The 20,049-nt window shown below is 37.1% G+C and overlaps 1 protein-coding gene and 1 pseudogene across 2 annotated transcripts in view; one reads left to right on the top strand and one right to left on the bottom strand.

The window, feature by feature from the left end:
- Nucleotides 1-1,842, top strand: part of LOC103078611 (3-hydroxyisobutyrate dehydrogenase, mitochondrial pseudogene) — a 2,325-nt pseudogene extending 483 nt beyond the window's left edge.
- A 1,390-nt stretch (nucleotides 1,843-3,232) lies between these two features.
- The window catches only part of SNX14 (sorting nexin 14), a 68,618-nt gene continuing 51,801 nt past the window's right edge, over nucleotides 3,233-20,049 (bottom strand). Inside the window, exons 16-26 of one of the 2 annotated variants that reach the window (XM_007467325.1) lie at nucleotides 17,176-17,259; nucleotides 15,690-15,790; nucleotides 13,559-13,670; nucleotides 11,191-11,231; nucleotides 10,944-11,063; nucleotides 8,135-8,258; nucleotides 7,696-7,860; nucleotides 7,423-7,518; nucleotides 5,099-5,190; nucleotides 4,373-4,429; nucleotides 3,233-3,468 (exon numbers count right to left, since the gene is read on the bottom strand). In XM_007467325.1, the coding sequence (XP_007467387.1) occupies nucleotides 3,430-3,468; nucleotides 4,373-4,429; nucleotides 5,099-5,190; nucleotides 7,423-7,518; nucleotides 7,696-7,860; nucleotides 8,135-8,258; nucleotides 10,944-11,063; nucleotides 11,191-11,231; nucleotides 13,559-13,670; nucleotides 15,690-15,790; nucleotides 17,176-17,259 (1,031 nt within the window). In that variant the 3' untranslated portion in view covers nucleotides 3,233-3,429. The remainder of the gene's footprint in view (nucleotides 3,469-4,372; nucleotides 4,430-5,098; nucleotides 5,191-7,422; nucleotides 7,519-7,695; nucleotides 7,861-8,134; nucleotides 8,259-10,943; nucleotides 11,064-11,190; nucleotides 11,232-13,558; nucleotides 13,671-15,689; nucleotides 15,791-17,175; nucleotides 17,260-20,049) is intronic. The other variant, XM_007467324.1, reaches the window with a different exon arrangement.

The following is a 20,049-nucleotide window of genomic DNA, read 5'->3' as shown; positions in this document are numbered from 1 at the left end:
AAAAAAAAAAAAAAAAAAAAAAAAAAAGAAGAAGCAGAGAGAAAAAGATCTCTCTTTCTTCCCACACGCTCGCACAAAGAGGTCATGTGAGCACACAGTGCAAAAAGGCAGCCGTCTACAACCAAGGGAAGAGGTCTCAGAATGAAACCTACCTTGCAGGCACCTTGATCTTGGACTTACCAGCCTCCAGAATTGTGAGAAATAAATTTCTGTTAAGTCACCCCATTTATGGTATTTTATCATGGTAGCCCAGGCCATTTGATACACTCATAAGAATTTTTTTCTCATCTAAATAAACAAAATACCACAATTTATAGGAAAGTAGGTGAGGATGGCATAAAAGGGCTGTACATATTTTATTTTTCCAGTTCATCATGACACTTTAAATAATAATATGCAAAATGCTATGGATTTTTAAATGTGAAGAATTAGAGTGATTAATTTCCCACCTGTCCCTGAGAAACTAGTAAATGTTTAAGGCTTGGTAGTAAAGCACCGATTCAAAGAAACTCATACATAGTCTAGAACTTTTAAGCAATTAAAATGATAATAGACCACGCACCCTAACAGCCAGTAGGTGAGCTGGGAGCCGTGGGAGGCGGGGCAGGGGCAGCATAGCAGCCTCCTAACGGCTCCATGGACCTGCCTCTGGCCTCCGGTACTGGAGCTGCCGGCAGCAACCAGCGGTGGCCAGCCTTGCAGCGGTGTATTCTAGGTCAATGGCTTCTAAGACTCCAGTTGGATTCACTGGAGTAGGCAACATGGGGAATCCAATGACAAAAAATCTCATGGGGCTTCCCTGGTGGCGCAGTGGTTGAAAGTCTGCCTGCCGATGCAGCGGACACGGGTTCGTGCCCCGGTCCGGGAAGATCCCACATGCTGCGGAGCGGCTGGGCCCGTGAGCCATGGCCGCTGAGCCTGCGCGTCCGGAGCCTGTGCTCCGCAACGGGAGAGGCCACAACAGTGAGAGGCCCGTGTTAACACACACACACAAAAAAAAATCTCATGAAACGTAGCTATCCACTCATTATTTATGATGTGTTCCCTGATGCATGCAAAGAGTTTCTAGATGCAGGTGAACAGGTAGTGTCTTCCCCAGCAGATGTAGCCAAAAAAGCTGACAGAATTATTACAATGTTGCCCACCAGCATCGATGCGATAGAAGCTTGTTCTGGAGCAAATGAAATTCTAAAAAAAAGTGAAGAAAGGCTCACTCTTAATAGATTCCAGTACTGTTGATCCTATGGTTTTGAACGAATTAGCCAAAGAAGTTGAGGAAATGGGAGCAGTTTTCATGGATGCCCCTGTTTCTGGTGGTGTGGGAGCTGCTCGGTCTAGGAACCTCACATTTATGGTGGGAGGAGTCGCAGAAGAATTTGCTGCTGCCCAAGAGCTGCCGGGGTGTGTGGGCTGCAATGTGGCGTGTTGTGGAGCTGCTGGGACTGGGTAGGCTGCGAAGATCTGCAACAACTTGCTGTTAGCTATCAGTATGACTGGGACTGCTGAAGCTATGCATCTGGGAATCAGGTAGGGCTTGACCCAAAACTCTTGGCTAAAATCCTAAATATGAGCTCAGGATAATGTTGGTCAAGTGACACTTATAATCCTGTACCTGGGGTGATGGATGGAGTTCCCTTGGCTAATCACTATCAGGGTGGATTCAGAACAACACTCATGGCTAAGGATCTGGGATTAGCACAGGACTCTGCTGCCAGCACGAAGAGCCCAATCCTTCTAGGCAGTCAGGCCCATCAGATCTACAGGATGATGTGCTTGAAGGGCTACTCCAAAAAAGACTTCTCATCCATGTTCCAGTTTCTACGAGAGGAGGAGACGTTCTGAGTTTGCCCTTTGGCTGTGGACACTGTTGGAAACCAAACTCTATCTTGGAGCCCCTCACAGCTCACTCCACAAGTAAATGGGCTTAATCAAAGGTCACCTGTCTGCTTCTGATTGTCTAGGTCACAATAAACCCTGGGATTTTCCACCCATTTTTAACTGCTTATTCTTTTTATCTATTTAGCAACACATATTATCTGAATTTTTTTTTTCTGCAAGCCACTGATGGTCTCTGCTAGCTAGCTGGTTGACCTTTCTCAAAAGTTTGATTCCTGAGCATTGTCAGTTAAAACGCCTACTTCAATCAGGATATTATTTACTCCACTTTACAAACAAAACCACATTTTTTTCCCATGGGATAAAACCTATCCTGGAGGAAAGAAAAGAAATCGGTGTGAGGCAAGGAGTTAGAGAAAGGGGAAGTAAAGTGAATTACTCCCTGTGTCCCTCAGAAAGTTTGTCCTGCTAACCCAGTGGTGGTATTCTTGCATTCTGAGGTTACTGGTTTATTTTCCAGGAGTTGATAAAGCAAGAGAACTCTGCTGCATGCAGAGTTGCTGCATGCTATGTAACTTGAACTCTGTTACATTACCTTGGTGTGCCCCTCTTATAACAACTCCCAATACTTAGCAAACTTATTTTTTATATTTTTGCTTCCTTGTACATTCTTACTACATTTTGACTTCAAAAGAATGACATCTTTAGAACTGTCTCAGAGCCAACGATGATATGTGCTTTAGAGAATTATTATATTATCCTAAATATAACCATATTATTTTGAATTCAAATAAATTTCTATGCTGATAATTAAAAAAAAAGATAATAGAACTACTGGCAAAACCTTTAAAACATTTACAATATCTAATGACCATTTTTACAAACTTTTGAAAAATATACATGAATAGTACCATTAAATGGGTTAGTTTTCCAAATTATATTTAGAGTTCCCACATCATCAGTGCCTGATACATGGCTGAAACTCAATAAATATATTCTGAATGAACACTACAGCCAATAACCAAACACAAAACGCCCACTCTTGAAAGACAAATGTGGTTGAAGGAGAAAAGCATATCATGAGAAGAAATTATCAGTAGAATTCTCAACATTGAAACTTTAAAAATAATTATTTAACTTTCCTCAAAGAATACAGTTAATTCATATTTTTCTTTTGGAGAGACACCATAAACCCAAAATCTACTTGACTAAGTTGTTTATATAAGTTTTTGGAATACAGTTATATATGGTCAATGAAATGCAACTTCAATCACACATTGAATCACACAAATATCTTTAAGTACTCAGTTTTTACACCCTAAAGTGTTATATATAACCTGTCAATCATCCAGCAAGAGTAAGAAGTCCCTTGTTTGCTATGAAAAACTCATAAAGGAGGCTATGAGACCCAATCACTTTTCATCATTATTAAGTCCGTGTTAGTCTTTATTAAAACAAACAAAATCAAAATTTCAGACACTGAATTACATGATATATATAAGAATACACAAAAGTAAAAGAAAAAACAGCACATATCGACTACACTAGCATAGCAGACATTTCAACTGGTTATTCTATCCCAAATCCAAATGTTTACATCCAGGATGTCACAGAGGTAACCTCCTTTTGTACCTAAATTAAAAAGAAATCTATTTAATAGAAGAGAAAAAAAACAAACAAACCAGAGTTCATTTGTAAATTGCCTAACAGTTTCAGTGTATTAAAATCCTAAGATATTGTGTGTGTGTGTGTGTGTGTGTGTGTGTGTATCCACAAGAAATTATTTACGTTTTAGAGAGAAGAAAAATGGCAAGGTATAGCGATAGACCTCATAAAGTCTCAAGCAGAGAGCTGGAGGTTTCCTGGTACTGATTCCCATGTAAACTGAACACAAACTATCCATAACTGCTACCCTGTTTTAATATACATTTAATACTGCCATAACTTGAAAACTTGTATTCAATAGGTAAATAGTCCAAATCTGGCTTCCTCTATGAAACTGACATTTCATTGCTGTATCACAACCTTGAATAGTTATTTCATCTGACCAAAGGGATTGGTCAAAAAATAAAAACAGTAAAAAGCAATGCTCAAAACTCAAAATCCTCAAAATTCAATATAATAATAATATTAGCATCCTCCAATTCCAATTCATTTTGTGTTCTTGGGTTCATATAAGCTCAACTGCTTCAAAAATGCTCAAGTCTTAGTTACACAGCATTCAGTGTTGCAGATGATAGCCGGCAGAGCTTGGCCCATCCTACTGCTAGGAGGCAAACTCACACCTTCCTCTGGAAAGGCCCTACAGGGTATAGTGTCCCTGCAATTGGGAAAGGAGGAAGTCAAGGCAGAGGCTATTCAGTTCCTATCTCCCAAAATCCACTCTATGTTTGAGCATGTTGAATGAAGAAAATAAGGGTGTTCATTTTTAAAATGATCAGAATCACAAGGGTTTCCTTAATTTTTATGTCTCTAATTAAAATAAATGCCAGCATACCATTAAAAACATAAAGAAAAATTGCTGCTTTTCAGTTACCTTACTGAGCTCTGGAAACAGTTCTTGTATCACAATGTCCAATAAAACATAAGTCAGCTAAAACGCCAAAAAATATTTTTTAAGGCATTAGACAAAAAAAAAAAACATAAAAACGATAAACACAAATTTAGCACTATGGTCACCACTAAAGGGGAAGGCAGGGAATAAAACTGACAATACAAAACAAGCACAAAAGTAGTAGCTTCAATAGTATCCATAATGTTCTATTTTTAAGATGAGTTTTACATACACATGAGTTCATTTTACTATTATTCCTCATAATTCATTTTATGTTAAACATTTTATATGTAACAACAATTTTAAAGAAAACAAGCAGGATACAAAATTGTAGCTATATTAAGATCTCAACGGGCTATGTAACAGACTATAAACAGTAAAATGTTAACTGTGGTTATTCTATGTAACCTGAATGAATGATGGAATTCTTGATATTTAAATTTTTACTTTTTTCATGAATTTTTAGTATATTCCAAATTTCTATAGTGTATATTTATTTTAAATCAAAACAGTTCATGTTATAAAGAAAAAAAGGTAATCAGCAGAAGAGAGTTATTAACAAAGATACTTTTTCCTATCCGAATGTTTGAATTACATTGCCTTCCTTTAGTATAGCATCACTTCACAGTTAATAATATACCAGACATCCTACTGTGTCATTTGCTAAACCTAGCCAAACACTAGTCAACCTGCTTTAATGAATTTTACCTGCTTGTTGAGAACTGGCTGCTGTAAACCGTCAAAAAGAAGTCTGATGCTTTCATACTTGGCTTCTTCACCAATACACTTGACTATCAGATCTAAACAAGAAAGCCACATGTGAAACAATTTTATATTATAAAGTGACTTATCATTTACTGGATCATAAAGCAAAATCTCCACTCTCTTTCCCGGGTATTATGCAAAAACTGTAAATTAGCATTTCCTAAATCAGTGTTCTGGCAAGAAGCTCTTGGAAAAAAGGGCTCTGTGGTCAAGAAATGCAGTATTGGGAATCCTCCTGTGGGAGATTCACAATGCACAATGCATACTGCAAGTTCTGGGAAATGCTTCAGTAAAGAAATCTGTTTATACTATTAAGGGCTAAAAGTTGGAAAATAATACATATTTTATTATCCCATTCAAGTAAAACAAACAAAATAAAATGCTAAAATTACGCACGTACATTTGTACATACATGTATAGAGATACATAAAAACTGTCTGTGAGGATTAACACCAAACGGGAGCTCATAGCTACTTCTGCACAGTGGGGACAGGATGGCTCCTACTTTTTACTCTCTATATTTTCATAATATTTGAATATCTTAATATTTTTAATAATTAATTTAACTTTATGGTGAACACAGACTCTCTTCAATGAATATGACCACTTTATTTCTGTACTTTTTGCATAATTAGTATTGACTATCTTACAGAACAATCTTCTGGGAAAATGTTTACACACTAATTTAGGGTCCCAAAAGTTCCAATTCATGTGTAACTGACTACACAGCTGTCATGTATCACTCTTACCACAGAGTCAGTCCTTATTAAAATCTGTGCTGAATGTTTTCCTCCAAGCAGGAAAAGAAAATTATTCTTAAGTAAACAAGGTGCTCAAATATTTGTCCTTTCCACTCTGATCATAATGAAACTCTGGAAAATTCTCATTTTATGTTTGCTTTTATAAGGTAAATCTAACCCTGAGAGGCAAAAGCCAAATTCAATTTATAATAAGTTTAGTAGATCCTTGATATTTATGCGTCTTTGTGAATCCTTTAATTCACCAATACAGAATTTCCCAATTAATATGCATGAAGCATAATGGAAAAAATAAACGATCCTTTAGATTCTTCATCACTAAGGAAGAAATGAGTAGAGGACAACAGAAAGCATGCTAAGCTTCCTCAGTAGCTAAATTACTTCTTCCCAAATGGAAGTCTTGAAGTAGATGTGATTCAAATTCGTGCCTGAGCAAGATAAGAAATTATTACATTCACTGGCTTTCCATGTTGTTAAAACTGAGACTGTTATTAAAACTGTAAATGCTAAAGGTCACTATAATACAAAAGAAGTAAGAAATTACTTCATTATATACCTAGAGAAGATTCACTCAAAAACATCTGTGGTTCACTTTCACATTCAGACCAGGGATTTAACTTAACTGTCTTCACACAGAGCAGCAGGCTCGTTCTGAGACTCATTTTTCAATGATGAGAATTCTCTAAGGTACCTTCCATTCTTACTCTATATTTTCTCCCTGGGCATTATTACCCACTCACACATGACTCCCATATCTTTATCCTATATCATCATTCCTCCAATTTCCAAAGCTGGATATTTAATTGCTTACTAGACATTTCCTCCTGAATAATGTATACGCACTTCACATTCAAAATGTCCTAAACTAAATATCCTCTGCTTTGACCTCTGACGTTTTTTCCTCATGTTTCCCATCTCAGTAAGAGGTTACTACCATTCATTCATTTAGTGGCCCAAGCCTACCTCCTTTATAAGAGAGGGGATCACCCTCCTCCTCTGAGATACTATGTAACTTGAACATGGCTCTATAATCACATGTATGTTTTGTTTGTATGTCTACCTTCCTGCCAGACTGAGCTACCCAAGTACGATTTTTATATCCCTTGCACTCTGCATAGTGCCTGGCACATGGAACGTGCTCAATAAACTTGGGATGAATGAATGAATTCTGACCTTTCACTCACACACACTAGTTTAGCTCTTCTCCTGGTGAAGTGCTTGGGCAGCAGGACTCCAACCATCCCACAAACCTATCACTTTGATCAGTCTGATTCTAAGTTATTAAAAGAATCTGACTATTGTGTGAGTAGAAACAGCCTTACCTTAAAGTTCTTAGTGCTAACATCATAAAAACCAAATTTTATTTAACCAATTGAGTTAATTTTAATTGGTTTCTGTAACTATTTCTAAAATTAACTCACAGTAAAAATTAGCCTCAATAATTACTATACATCATGACCTCAAAAGAGTGCTAATCTATATTAAACTACTTTTTAAATATTACATTACCTGGAATGTAATTCATCATTTCTTCAAAAGTCTGTTTTGCTCGTTTTTGCTTATCTTGGAGAGAGCGAGGTTCAGTGTTTTCACAAAATACAGCATCTAAAAAGAGACAAAAAGAAACATTTGCTGGAATTTTCATCTATTATATACAAAGTATTTCCTCATGGTAGAAATACTAATAAAGCAAAGAAAAGCAAGACTTTTCGCTCTTTTAGGTCTAATTAAAATTATTAAGAGTACTCAAAACATGAAACAAACACATGAGAAAATACAAACCTCTGAGAAGTGTTATGAGTGAAACCAAACGGTGCTCCTGAAATAACTGTTCTAGTTTACAATGAAGATAGTAATCAGTGTACATTTCCAGGGTGTTTTTAAAGAGGATTCCAGTTCCCATTAAGAGATGATGAAGCCAGTCAGGAACCTGGAAAACCACCCGTCCTGAGAAGGATCACACAGAACACTTCATTAAGGTAAATAGATATCTGAACATTTTCCAATGCAAAAAATACAAATGGTCAATATTTTATTTGTAAACACTAATAACTTTAATATGTTCAAGATCAATTATATACATTGAATTCTTATTTTAAAAAGTACCTTCAATTTAAAAAAATTATAATGGGGCAATACTCAAGAGCATTAATTTGCATCACAGAAAAAATATAATACATGAATGAGAAACAGGTTTTAACAGTAACCACAGATATCTTACCTACATACATCAGGTAATCATAGACTCCTTCTAAAGGCATCATTTCCATAAAATAATTCTGATTTTGCTTTCTTTCTGTATTCTCAGCACGGTTTGCATTATTCTTAAACAGATCATTGAAAAGCTAAAGTAAAAGTTGAAATAATAAAAAATATAGTTTATTACACCTGCTGATAATAATTACTAAGGGTAAAGTGATACAGAGCAAAGGCGTTTAAACTTTGTCCAATCAAAAGAGAATATTTTAAAAAACCCTACAATATCAGAGAGGTTAAGATCTGCCCCCAAAATTCCACATTTATACCCAAAATTGAATTAAAAAGTACAATATTTTGGGGGGGCCAAAATATTAAATAAAAATCTACTTTCATTTTAGACATAACAGAAAATTCATTATCTATAAAGAACCCCTTTGATTTTTTACACCAAAAGGAGCAAATGAACATATCTATATAAAGATGCATAAAAACATCAATAATAGCTAATTTTAATTCTAACATGATTTAAAGATTATAAATCACTATTTAATTAAAGTATGTTTAGAGGTGAACATTAAGCTTTAAGCAAAGTTTATTTGGACAATAATAGTCAAAGCTCAGAAAGGCCTAATATATGAGACAAAAACAAGATATGAAGAATTACTTATAGCAAAAATGCTAAAATGCAACTAAATCTCAGCCCTACTTACCCCAAAAGTATGCCAAAAAAAAAGAGAGTCTATTATCATTAATAATAATCAAATAGAAGAAATTAAGGAACTAAAAACAAAAACTGATAGGGAATTCCCTGGTGGTCCAGTGGTTAGGATTCCGTGCTTTCATTGCCAAGGGCCCGGATTCGACCCCTGGTCGGGGAACTAAGATCCTGCAAGCCATGTTGTGTGGCCAAATAAATAAATAAATAAATAAATCTAAAACAATTTTTTTAAACTGATAGAAAAGACCAACAAAACCAAATGATAAAATGGACAAAGCCTTTGGCAAGATTGATCAAAAAGGAAAAGGAAAGAAAAAGACAAAAAATGTCAGGAATAAAAGGGGACATAATTATAGATGTCAGAGAAACAAAAAGAAAAAAGGATATTATTGACAACTCCAGGCCAAAATTTTTCAAATTTAGATAAGATGGAGAATTTTTTAAAAAACATAACCTATCAAAATCTGACTCATGGGCTTCCCTGGTGGCACAGTAGTTGAGAGTCCGCCTGCCGATGCAGGGGACACGGGTTCGTGCCCCGGTCTGGGAAGATCCCACATGCCGCGGAGCGGCTGGGCCCGTGAGCCATGGCCGCTGAGCCTGCGCGTCCGGAGTCTGTGCTCCGCAACGGGAGAGGCCACAGCAGTGAGAGGCCCGCATACAGGAAAAAAAAAAAAAAAAAAAAAATCTGACGCATGAAATAATAAACCTGAAGAATATTATAATCATAAAAGAAATTAAATTGGTTGTAAAAAAAAAAAAACTTCCCACAGACAAAACTTGAGGCCTAAATGACTATCAACAGGTTATCACTTATTTAAAGCACTAATAATTCCAATTATAATTCTACCAGCAAATAGAAAAAGGTTAATATAACCTTAATACCAAAACCTGACAAGGATACAATGAGAAAGAAAAATTATAGGCTAAGTACACCCAAAAACATGGACTTAAATTTCCTTAACCTCATAAAGGATTTCTACAAAAAAAGCTACACTATTTATTATTTAATGGTGAAACACTGCAACCATTCCCTTTGTATAGCAGGTCCTAGCTATGAATGAAAGAAAACTGCCATCATTTGCATGTGTAAATCTAAAAGAATTAATGGATACGTTACTAAAATTAATATAAGTCTAGCAAGATTATTGAATTAAAAATTAATACACAACCATCAACTGTATTACTGTTTACCAACAATAAGCCTATAAAGTGAAAAAAATTAAAGATACCCTTTATAGTAATAAACAAAATGAAGGGGTTTTTTGGGGGCAGGGGAACTGTTCTTTGAGCTCACATAGCTCCCCATACTGGGTCCTACTCTGGCACTGAACTAAGCTTCTTGCAGACAGGTAATTTATCTTTATATTCCCAGTGCCTCTCCATAGCAGGCACACAATAAAGTATTTGTTCAATGAATGGATGAAATATTTTATAAGTCATTAAAATTACATAATACCAGCAAATAAATATATTACAGCAATTAATTCCTTGATTACTGGAAGTTGGTGATTTACAGCTTAAGAAAACCACTTTTAAAAATTCCCCAAAATACTGAATGATAGTTTACGAATACAGTTTCTAAAGAATCACTTACCCCGGGCTTCCCTGGTGGCACAGTGGTTAAGAATCTGCCTGCCAATGCAGGGGACATGGGTTTGAACCCTGGTCCAGGAAGATCCCACATGCCGGGAAGATCCCACATGCCGCAGAGCAACTAAGCCCGTGCACCACAACTACTGAGCCTGTGCTCTAGAGCCCGTGCTCCGCAACAAGAGAAGCCACCACAGTGAGAAGACCGCACACCACAATGAAGAGTAGCCCCAGATCGCTCCAACTACAGAAAGCCTGCACACAGCAACGAAGACCCAACACAGCCAAAAATAAATAAATAAATAAATTTATAAAAAGAGGGGAAAAAAAAAACCCCACCCCATTTAAAGCAAAGAACAAAGCAACTACATATACTCCTTAAACTGTACAATTAATTTCCACATAAGGAAAATATAAAGTCCCATCCATTTCATTAACACAGGATTCTCCCTATAATGGAAAAGTCATCTCAAGTAGGACAGCTTCAAACTTAATGGCTCTCTGAGGCAATGCACAGTACCTTCTTATTATTTTCTGAAGTAGGGCTGAGAATGGTCAGTTCTGGTTTACTTGGTTTAGGCTTTGGAGATTCACAAGAATTAATGAAATTCATGATGAAAGGTTCCAAATGCTGACCTTTCTGTGGAGATCATGGTATAAAAATCAAGATTATGATTTTCATTATCATATAACCCATTAAAATTTATTGCTATTTAAATATGCTTATAACTATCATTTTATAGAATACACATAAATCAGTTATTCACCTCTTTTATTAGTTTTCCAGGAACAGACTTTATAATTTTCCCTGCAATTAAAAGTAAAATATTAATTTTAACAAGGCATAATATACCTCATAACTGCTCATATACTTTACTAGGTAATTTAAAACACTAAACAGCCAAGTAAAAAGCAAAATGGTAAAAAAATATTTATAATTGACCATTTCACGCTTAACAAAAATTTACAATAAATTAGGTAGTCTTAACTATTTATAGATACAACATTTGGGATACTTTAAAGTAATCCAGTGGGGTGAGAGGCAGGTGAAGGGCTGGAACAAGCCAAGTGTCGATAACTACTGAAGGGATAAGGAGTTCACTATACAAATCTCTCTACTTTTGTGTATATTTGAAATTTTCCATTGAAATGTTTTCAAAACATTTTAAGCAATGGTGAATATATAAAGATATCTAAAAGTATGCAAAAGTTAGTCAAAAGGAAAAAGAAGCTCTAAAAATTGCTACACTATTTAAATTGGCTATTTGAATAGTTTGCATTCTCAGCTTTAGATTAAGAATATATATTCTAATCCTGTTTGCCAGAATTCTGTCTTGACCGTATCTCCAGGTTCCTTTATTATAAAATATCAAACATCATGAGATTTTTCTCAAGCATTTAGAAATGACTGTAAAAATCAGTCAAAGTTGATTAATATAACTTAAATTTCTTTCAGTCCGGTTTAGAAAAAAGTAGACTCTAATGGCAATAGCAAAAGGCATGTTAATGAAAAATAACATAGAGATTGTTTTATAACATGCAAACCTCCAACCCTCTCACCAGGCTATTTCTCCTTTGGTACCCCCATAAATTACTCCTCCCACCTCAGAATTTCCCAAGTTCTTTGAATTACAGTGTTGCATCCTGTGCTTCTCTCTTCTACATGCTCTTCCTGAGCCAAATGTTTTGCTCAATCTGATTTCTAATAACACAAATCGCTATTCTGTGCCTCTCTCCTGGCCTCTCCTACCTTATAAAACTTCCTCAACTGGATTCTATAAACTCAACAAGTTCAGAACTACTCTAAATTTATTCCATATCTCAGCAAGTAACAGCATTCATCCAGTTGTATAAACAGAAACCTGGATCATCATTTTTTTTTATTTCGGAGACTTGATTAAATGTTTATTCATTTTAATTCTGCCTTTTTAAACATTTTGAAGCCAATATATTGTGTTTTCCACATCTGCAATATTTTTTTAAATTTTATTATTTTTTGATCATTTCTTCTTCAGTCAAACCTAGTCAGTAACCAGGTCTACCCAATTCTATCTCCTAAACATTATGTATAACCAAATACAAAATGTTCTCACATTTTCCCTCGATAAGACACACACCAAATATTCTGGGTCAACTATATGTATTAATTTGGAGAGGGCTTCCCTGGTGGAACAGTGGTTGAGAGTCTGCCTGCTGATGCAGGGGACACGGGTTCATTCCCCGGTCCGGGAGGATCCCACATGCCGCGGAGCAGCTGGGCCTGTGAGCCATGGCCACTGAGCCTGCGTGTCCGGAGCCTGTGCTCCACAACGGGAGAGGCCACAACAGTGAGAGGCCCGCGTACCACAAAAAAAAAAAAATTTGGAGAGATACAGATAAAAGCCAAATGCCCACTTGTAATATTTATTCATTTAGTTCTATATATACTTAAGATGACATTATATAAAATATATTTAGAAATACTGCTTCTCTTCCATTATGATATTTAACAATTTTATTCAAACTTTTCCAGCTTATCTTGTTGCTTAGTCTATACTGAACTTTATATAAAAGGAATCATGCTGCATACATTCTTCTGCCTCTTGCTTCTTTCATTCAACATCATGTTTTTAAGATTATCAACACTGTTCCAAGCAGCTACATGCCATGGGTATGCATTGCTCTAAGTATTCATTTTGTGAAACTACTATAATTTATGTCTACTCTATTGCTGATGAACATCTGCATTATTTCCAGTTTAGGCTACTATAAGCAATGCTGCTAAGAACATTGTTAAATATGAATACAAGATTTTCTAGAGTGTATATCTCAGAGAGGAACTGCTGGGCCATTCAGTTTTACACCAAACTGTTTTTCCAAGTGGTTTTCCTTTTTTTCTTAATTGAAGTATAGTTGATTTACAATATTATATTACTTGCAGGTGTACAACAGTGATTCAATATTTTTATAGATTATACTCCATTAAAGTTACAAGTGGTTTTCAAATTTATATTCCCATTAACAGTATATAAGAAGTCCTTCAGAGTTTTGATACATGGCTTCACTCTATAAATTATTTTTCTAAATTAATCTGAAAATACTGCTTCTTTTCTTTTCAGTTTATCCTCTTCTATATGATTATTTAAATTGACTTACCAAGATTTACGTCTGGTAGTATCTTATCAAGAAATTGTGTTTCCCCACCGTTGGGGGAGAGAAAATCTGCCAGAAGTTGACTATTACTCAATTCTGGATGCTGCAGAAGTTTCTTGATGAACAAAAACAGAAAAAAAAGGGGGGAAAAAACAGTTTTAACAATCTAGAAGAGTGATGAAAACTACATTAAAATGACTTTTTTAACCAAGAAAACAATTTTAAATCCTCAAAGGCTATTTCATACTCAGAATAATAACAAAGCACATTTATAGAAAGAATAGCATCATATAACAGGGTAAGACCTCTATAGTCACACATGAATGGGTTTGAATTCTGCTCTTCCATTTGCTAGCTAGGTGTCCCTAGAAAAGTTCATATATTGCCTAAGAGTCAGTTTCCTGATGTGTAGAATGAAGATAACACTACCTACTTACAGTGTTGTTAGATAAGGCACAGTACCTGATACACAGGAAGGAAGATTAAACATTAGCTAATATTATTTCTCAGTTTCTCAACTATAAAATAAGTATTACAATATCATACATCTATCCTGATAATTAAAGGAAGCTGGTATAAAGGGTTTTGCAGAGAACTAAACGTGGAAATGTGAAATAACTTGGAGACTGTTGCCTGATCTGCTTGCAACACTATTTTTCCTTACAAGACAAACTGACGTTTTAAAGCGAGATTTAACCCAGTCTTACCTAATATCCAGTTTTGTAACTATGAAAGAGTTAAAAATGAAATACCAGTACTGCAACATATAACTCCATATTACCAAAAAATATTTCTTCTAGAATGAGGTTCTCTAGTCCTTAGAATTAGTCGGTTCAAATAATGGGTTTAATGATATCAACAAAACCACAGGTTAACACTAGCATATGCTGTGTTCAAATATCCTTGCAATAGTTAATATCATATTTCAATTTTCATACCACCAAAAAGTTATGAAAAAAATACCTTCTGGGTTGAGGTATTCACTGGCTCAAATACAGAAAATATAATGTAAATACCCCTTTACACTGTTGAATATTTTTAATTTAAAAAGTACTTATTGTTGGCTAAAAGGCATCCAAATTTAACTGAATTAACACGTAATTAAAACTACAAAATTCCACATCCAAATAAAGGAGATTTTAAATTTTTCAAATTTTTCAAATTTATTTTTGGCTGCATTGGGTCTTCGTTGCTGTGCACAGGTTTCCTCTAGTTGTGGCGAGCAGGGGCTACTCTTCATCGCAGAGTGCAGGCTTCTCATTGTGGTTGCTTCTCTTGTTGCGGAGCATGGGCTCTAGGCATGCAGGTTTCAGTAGCTGTGGCATGTGGGCTCAGTAGTTGTGGCACGTGGGCTTAGTTGCTCCACGGCATGTGGGATCTTCCCAGATGAGGGATCAAACCCGTGTCCCCTGCACTGGCAGGCAGATTCTTAACCAGTGCACCACCAGGGAAGTCCAGGAGATTTTTAAAACAAATAAAATTATCCAGTTTTTGATCTTATTTACTTGATTAAAGAAAAATGGTCATTAATTTTAGAAGAGTCTCAAGTAGGTAACTTTTAAGCAGACTGCACCAACAATGGAAATAGCAATTACATTGTTTACACAACACAATGTGCACACACTGAGAAAAACGGAATTCAATTCGAAGTGATGAATGGTAGAGAGTCAGGAGATCCCAAATAATTTAAAAAAATGTACAGTTGCCAAAAAAAAAAAAATTAATAAAACAGGAGGGAAAAATTCCAGAGTTCAGAAAGTGCTAAACACAAAATCAAACAAAAAATAAGAAAAAAAAACCAACCCAGTATTCTTAGAATTCATTTAATGTTTTACATCAAAAGTTTTTTCTTCCTCTCTCTCTCACTCTCTTTTTCTCTAACTTCCCACATCAGAAGTTTTAAACTACGCCCAACACATTTTTTCCTCTGAGAAAATATATGGTATTTCACTGGTTATCAAATTTCTTTTAAAAAGTACTCTTGACAATAATTCATTTCCACATGGGGAAAAAAATTTTTAATAAAGGATTCTAGAAATCCACATTGACAGGTATTGTAAGACACAGCACATATGTATGTACAAGAGAAAAAGAGACAAATTATAGGATGTTTTAAATTAAGTTGGAACTGTACCTGTAGATACTCCTGAAACTCTTCTCTCTTAGACTTTAAGAACTCATAATTTTTTGGGCCAATGATCCTCTTGGAAGGAAGCTGGGCATCAGGAAATGTGCCTGAAATTAATATATATGAAAGTTATTACTATGTTCTGCTATTATTTTTAAAACCTAATTTATAATTTACTATGGCAGCTTCAGATTCCCAGTGCTGCCTTGTAGAGATGTGGCATTATCCTTTATATAATTTTGACAAAATCAGAGAGCTTCAAAAGTCAGAAGACCAGACCAAAGAACTTGACTCTACTGATATCCAAAATATCACCACCCTTCACTGACACAGATTTATTTAGCCTTCTATACTAGTAAAAAAGCTTCAAAAACTTATCATGAGATTATTTTGAAATTGGTGGGATTCTATTAGACAAAATCTTACTGAAGAAATACCTACTCTCTCACAGAGAAAATGGCAGCATTTTGCCAATGCTATATAAGCTTAAAAACAAAATTTAAAAACCATGGACATGTTTTCTCAGATAGGGCCAACTTTGGACATTTTAGTACCAAAAAGGAAAAATATTGTTGGGAATCCAACCAACTTTGATTGGTCCAGGATTTTAAACTACGGAGATAAATGATCTTTTCTCAACTCTAAATCAAAAGGAAAAGTCTCAGAGAAAGACCAAGACAAGGATGGCATTGTACCAGACTGGCAAAGGCAAAGAGAAAACCATTTAAGGACAAGTACAAACTCAAAATCTAGACAAAAAAGTATGGAGTGGCACCTTGTATTTTTTATCTTTCTATAATCTCCTTATTGTGGGCTTTGTTCTTATAGCAGAGTAGAGAAGTTTCCCTGCCCTTTACAATTCAGAACCAACCTGAATTTGGATCAGGGGACACTCCACAGGACTTTTCTAAAATCAAAAGATTCAGAATACACAATTCAAGCTCAGCAATTTACATACAAAATGACTAGAAATACTTCATGACTATAAACCTAATATTAACTAAAATAAATGGACAGATAAGAGAGACTGAGAGGTGAGAGGAAGACTGAAAAGAGAGTGCTCTGCTTTTCTGATTGATCTACCCTTAAAAGAAACACACAACTACAAGGTTTTTTTCCATATCAAAATCTAAGAGCTAAATCAAAACATTTGTCATGTTGCATAGAAACATGTTTACCACAGAAGATGGTAAAAGAAAAGAGCAACTCAAATGCCTGGTTTAAATTCTCTGCCACTGTCTTTTAAATTTTAATATCATTATTGCTTGAAAAGCAATAAATTTGCATTGTAAAAACTTAAAAAATATAAATAAGCAGAAATGAGATAAAAACAGTACATTCCTATTATCACTAGTAGTGTACACAAGTGTCACTGTTACATTTCCTTAGTACAGTTACTTAAAATTAGAAAGTAATTTCAGAAAGCTGGTTCAACAGCTTTCAAGAAAGCTAATGCTGAAATGTAATGTTTTAGGCAAAAAGGACAACATACCATGAAATTCTGTTAGTTTTGACTCAAGTACATAGAATTCAAGGTATCTTCTATAGACAGACCAATGTTCAGGCTCATGCCCAACTGCAAAATGAATGAATACACACTGAGAAATAAACAATTTTACAAACTACTACTAAAAGAATGCACTATTTATAACATTATGTAAAGAAAGCTGGAAATTATTCCAGTCTTAATAATTTATTATTTCTTGGGAATTCCCTGGAGGTCCAGTGGTTACGACTCCACACTTCCACTGCAGCGGGCATAGGTTCGATCCCTGGTCAGGGAACTAAGATCCCGCAAGCTGCACAGTGCGGCCAAAAAAAAAAAAAGAAAAGAAAAGAAAGTGCCTTGGGCTTCCCTGGTGGTGCAGTGGTTGAGAGTCTGCCTGCCGATGCAGGGGATGCAGGTTCGTGCCCTGGTCCGGGAAGATCCCCACATGACGCAGAGCGGCTGGGCCCGTGAGCCATGGCCACTGAGCCTGCGCGTCCAGAGCCTGTGCTCCGCAACGGGAGAGGCCACAGCAGTGAGAGGCCTGCGTACCACAAAAAAAAAAAAAAGAAAGAAAATAAAGTGCCTACACTACATGTAAGAAGACTCGTTTGCTAATCTAAAAGCATGCTGGAGGGGCAGGGGACAGCTGAAACTCTCCCAAGACGCAGGCAGGGGCAGATGCCATTACTGTCCCCCCACCTACCCTGCTAGCACAGGCAGACAAGCTTGGAAATGGCACCCCCCAGCCTTGCTCGGATAGGCAGAGTTAAGTGGTTGCAGCACTATCCCACTGCCTTGCTGAAGCCAGAGTGGTTGCAGCGCTCCCTGGCTCCCAGGCTGTGACTGGCAAGCACGAGCAGCTGCAGCATTCTTCCTCTCCCCGCCTAAAGCCAGCTCACTCACATAGGCAAGGCACTCTCCCACTGCACTGCTGAGAGCTGCAGGCACATGCAGCCTTTCTGACACTGGCCAGCATGCCCTGCCCCCTACACTCACCAGCTGCCTTGCTGAAGCCAGCAGGTGTGTGCAATCCACACAGGGGACACCCCTTGATCACTTGGCCCTGGTGGCTAAGGGAGCTGGCAATACTGAGCTCCACGGGACTGTACCAGTTGGAAAGACAGTTCCTGGAAAGGCACACCGCCCCCCAGGGACTGCACAGACAGCACACTAAATAAAACCCCAGTCTTCCTGTGAAAAAGGTCTATTTACTTAGCTTGGAGCTTCAGCCTGAGGGACAGGCTTCAGATTTTCCACACATCTAGGAGCTAAGGAAGAGCACCCAGAGAACGTAAGCAGGGAGACACCATCCCTGCACACCCCCTTGGCCTCACTACAGCTCAATAAGAACTCTCAGGAGCTCATACACTCGTCTAAGCAACTATGCACCCCGAGGACACCTCCAGATCTCCTGGAATGGAGGCAGGTAGGGATTTTGACTGTGGCCCTGCAGGACTGTATATATCTGCCTACTTTAAAGGCTGCTGCCTAAGTGTCTGGCTTCCCATCAGCCTGAAACGAGGTGATAAATGGGATTCCTCCCCTTGGAACACTAATAGGTCTTGGCACATGCTCCATAACAGGCATATATCAAGAATAAATCAGGCAGTTTAGACAAACACAAAGGTTCAAAGGACAAAGAAGACCTAGGGCAAGGTTGAATTAGAGGGCTAATCACCTACACAGGCCACTCTTCAAGACTGAGAGAGGTAGCTGTTTCCCCTAATACACAGAAAGAAGCACAGAGTCAAGAAAAATGAGGAAATAGGGCTTCCCTGGCAGCACAGTGGTTGAGAGTCCGCCTGCCGATGCAGGGGACACGGGTTCGTGCCCCGGTCTGGGAAGATCCCACATGCCGCAGAGCAGCCGGGCCCATAAGCCATGGCCACTGAGCCTGCGTGTCCAGAGCCCATGCTCCGCAACGGGAGAGGCCCACATACCACAAAAAAAAAAAAAAAAAGATAACTTATGGGACCTATAGGATAATATCAAGTGAAATAACACTGCATTATAGGGGTCCCAAAAGGAGAAGAGAAAAAGGGGCAGAAAAGTTATCTGAAGAAATAATGGTTGAAAACTTCCTTAACCTGGGGAAGGAAACAGACATCCAGGTCCAAGAAGCCCAGAGTTCCAAATAACAGGGTCCTCCACAGATCTTTCCTGGATAGCCACAGCTCTGTTCCTGGCTTCTGCTGAGATGATTGATCCATGAGTCACATGCCTGATCTCTTCAGCAAACCATTGTTCAGCCACACCCTTGGCTTTTTTCCAGAGCATGATATATGGATAGTCTGAGAATTTTCCAAACCTTCAAGTTCTAGATCTTTTTTTTTTTTGACTAGCCCTATGTCTATTGTTTTTTTAACACTTTTATTGGAGTATAATTGCTTTACAATGGTGTGTTAGTTTCTGCTTTATAACAAAGTGAATCAGCTATACATATACATATATCCCCATATCTCCTCCTCCTTGCACCTCCCTCCCACCCTCCCTATCCCACCCCTCTAGGTGGTCAAAAGCACTGAGGTGATCTCCCTGTGCTATGCGGCTGCTTCCCACTAGCTATCTATTTTACATTTGGTAGTGTATATAAGTCCATGCCACTCTCTCACTTCGTCCCAGCTTACCCTTCCCCCTCCCCGTGTCCTCCAGTCCATTCTCTACTTCTGTGTCTTTATCCCTGTCCTGCCCCTAGGCTCTTCATAACCAGTGTTTTTTTGTTTGTTTGTTTTTTAGATTCCATATATGTATGTGTTAGCATATGGTATTTGTTTTTCTCTTTCTTACATACTTCACTCTGTATGACAGACTCTAGGTCCATCCACCTCACTACAAATAACTCAATTTCATTTCTTTTTATGGCTGAGTAATATTCCA

This window comes from Lipotes vexillifer, unplaced genomic scaffold (genome assembly GCF_000442215.2).
Source record: "Lipotes vexillifer unplaced genomic scaffold, Lipotes_vexillifer_v1.1 scaffold554, whole genome shotgun sequence".
Lineage (NCBI taxonomy): Eukaryota > Metazoa > Chordata > Mammalia > Artiodactyla > Lipotidae > Lipotes > Lipotes vexillifer.
Note: the sequence above shows the minus strand (reverse complement) of the source record. Positions and strands in the feature narration are given on the sequence as shown.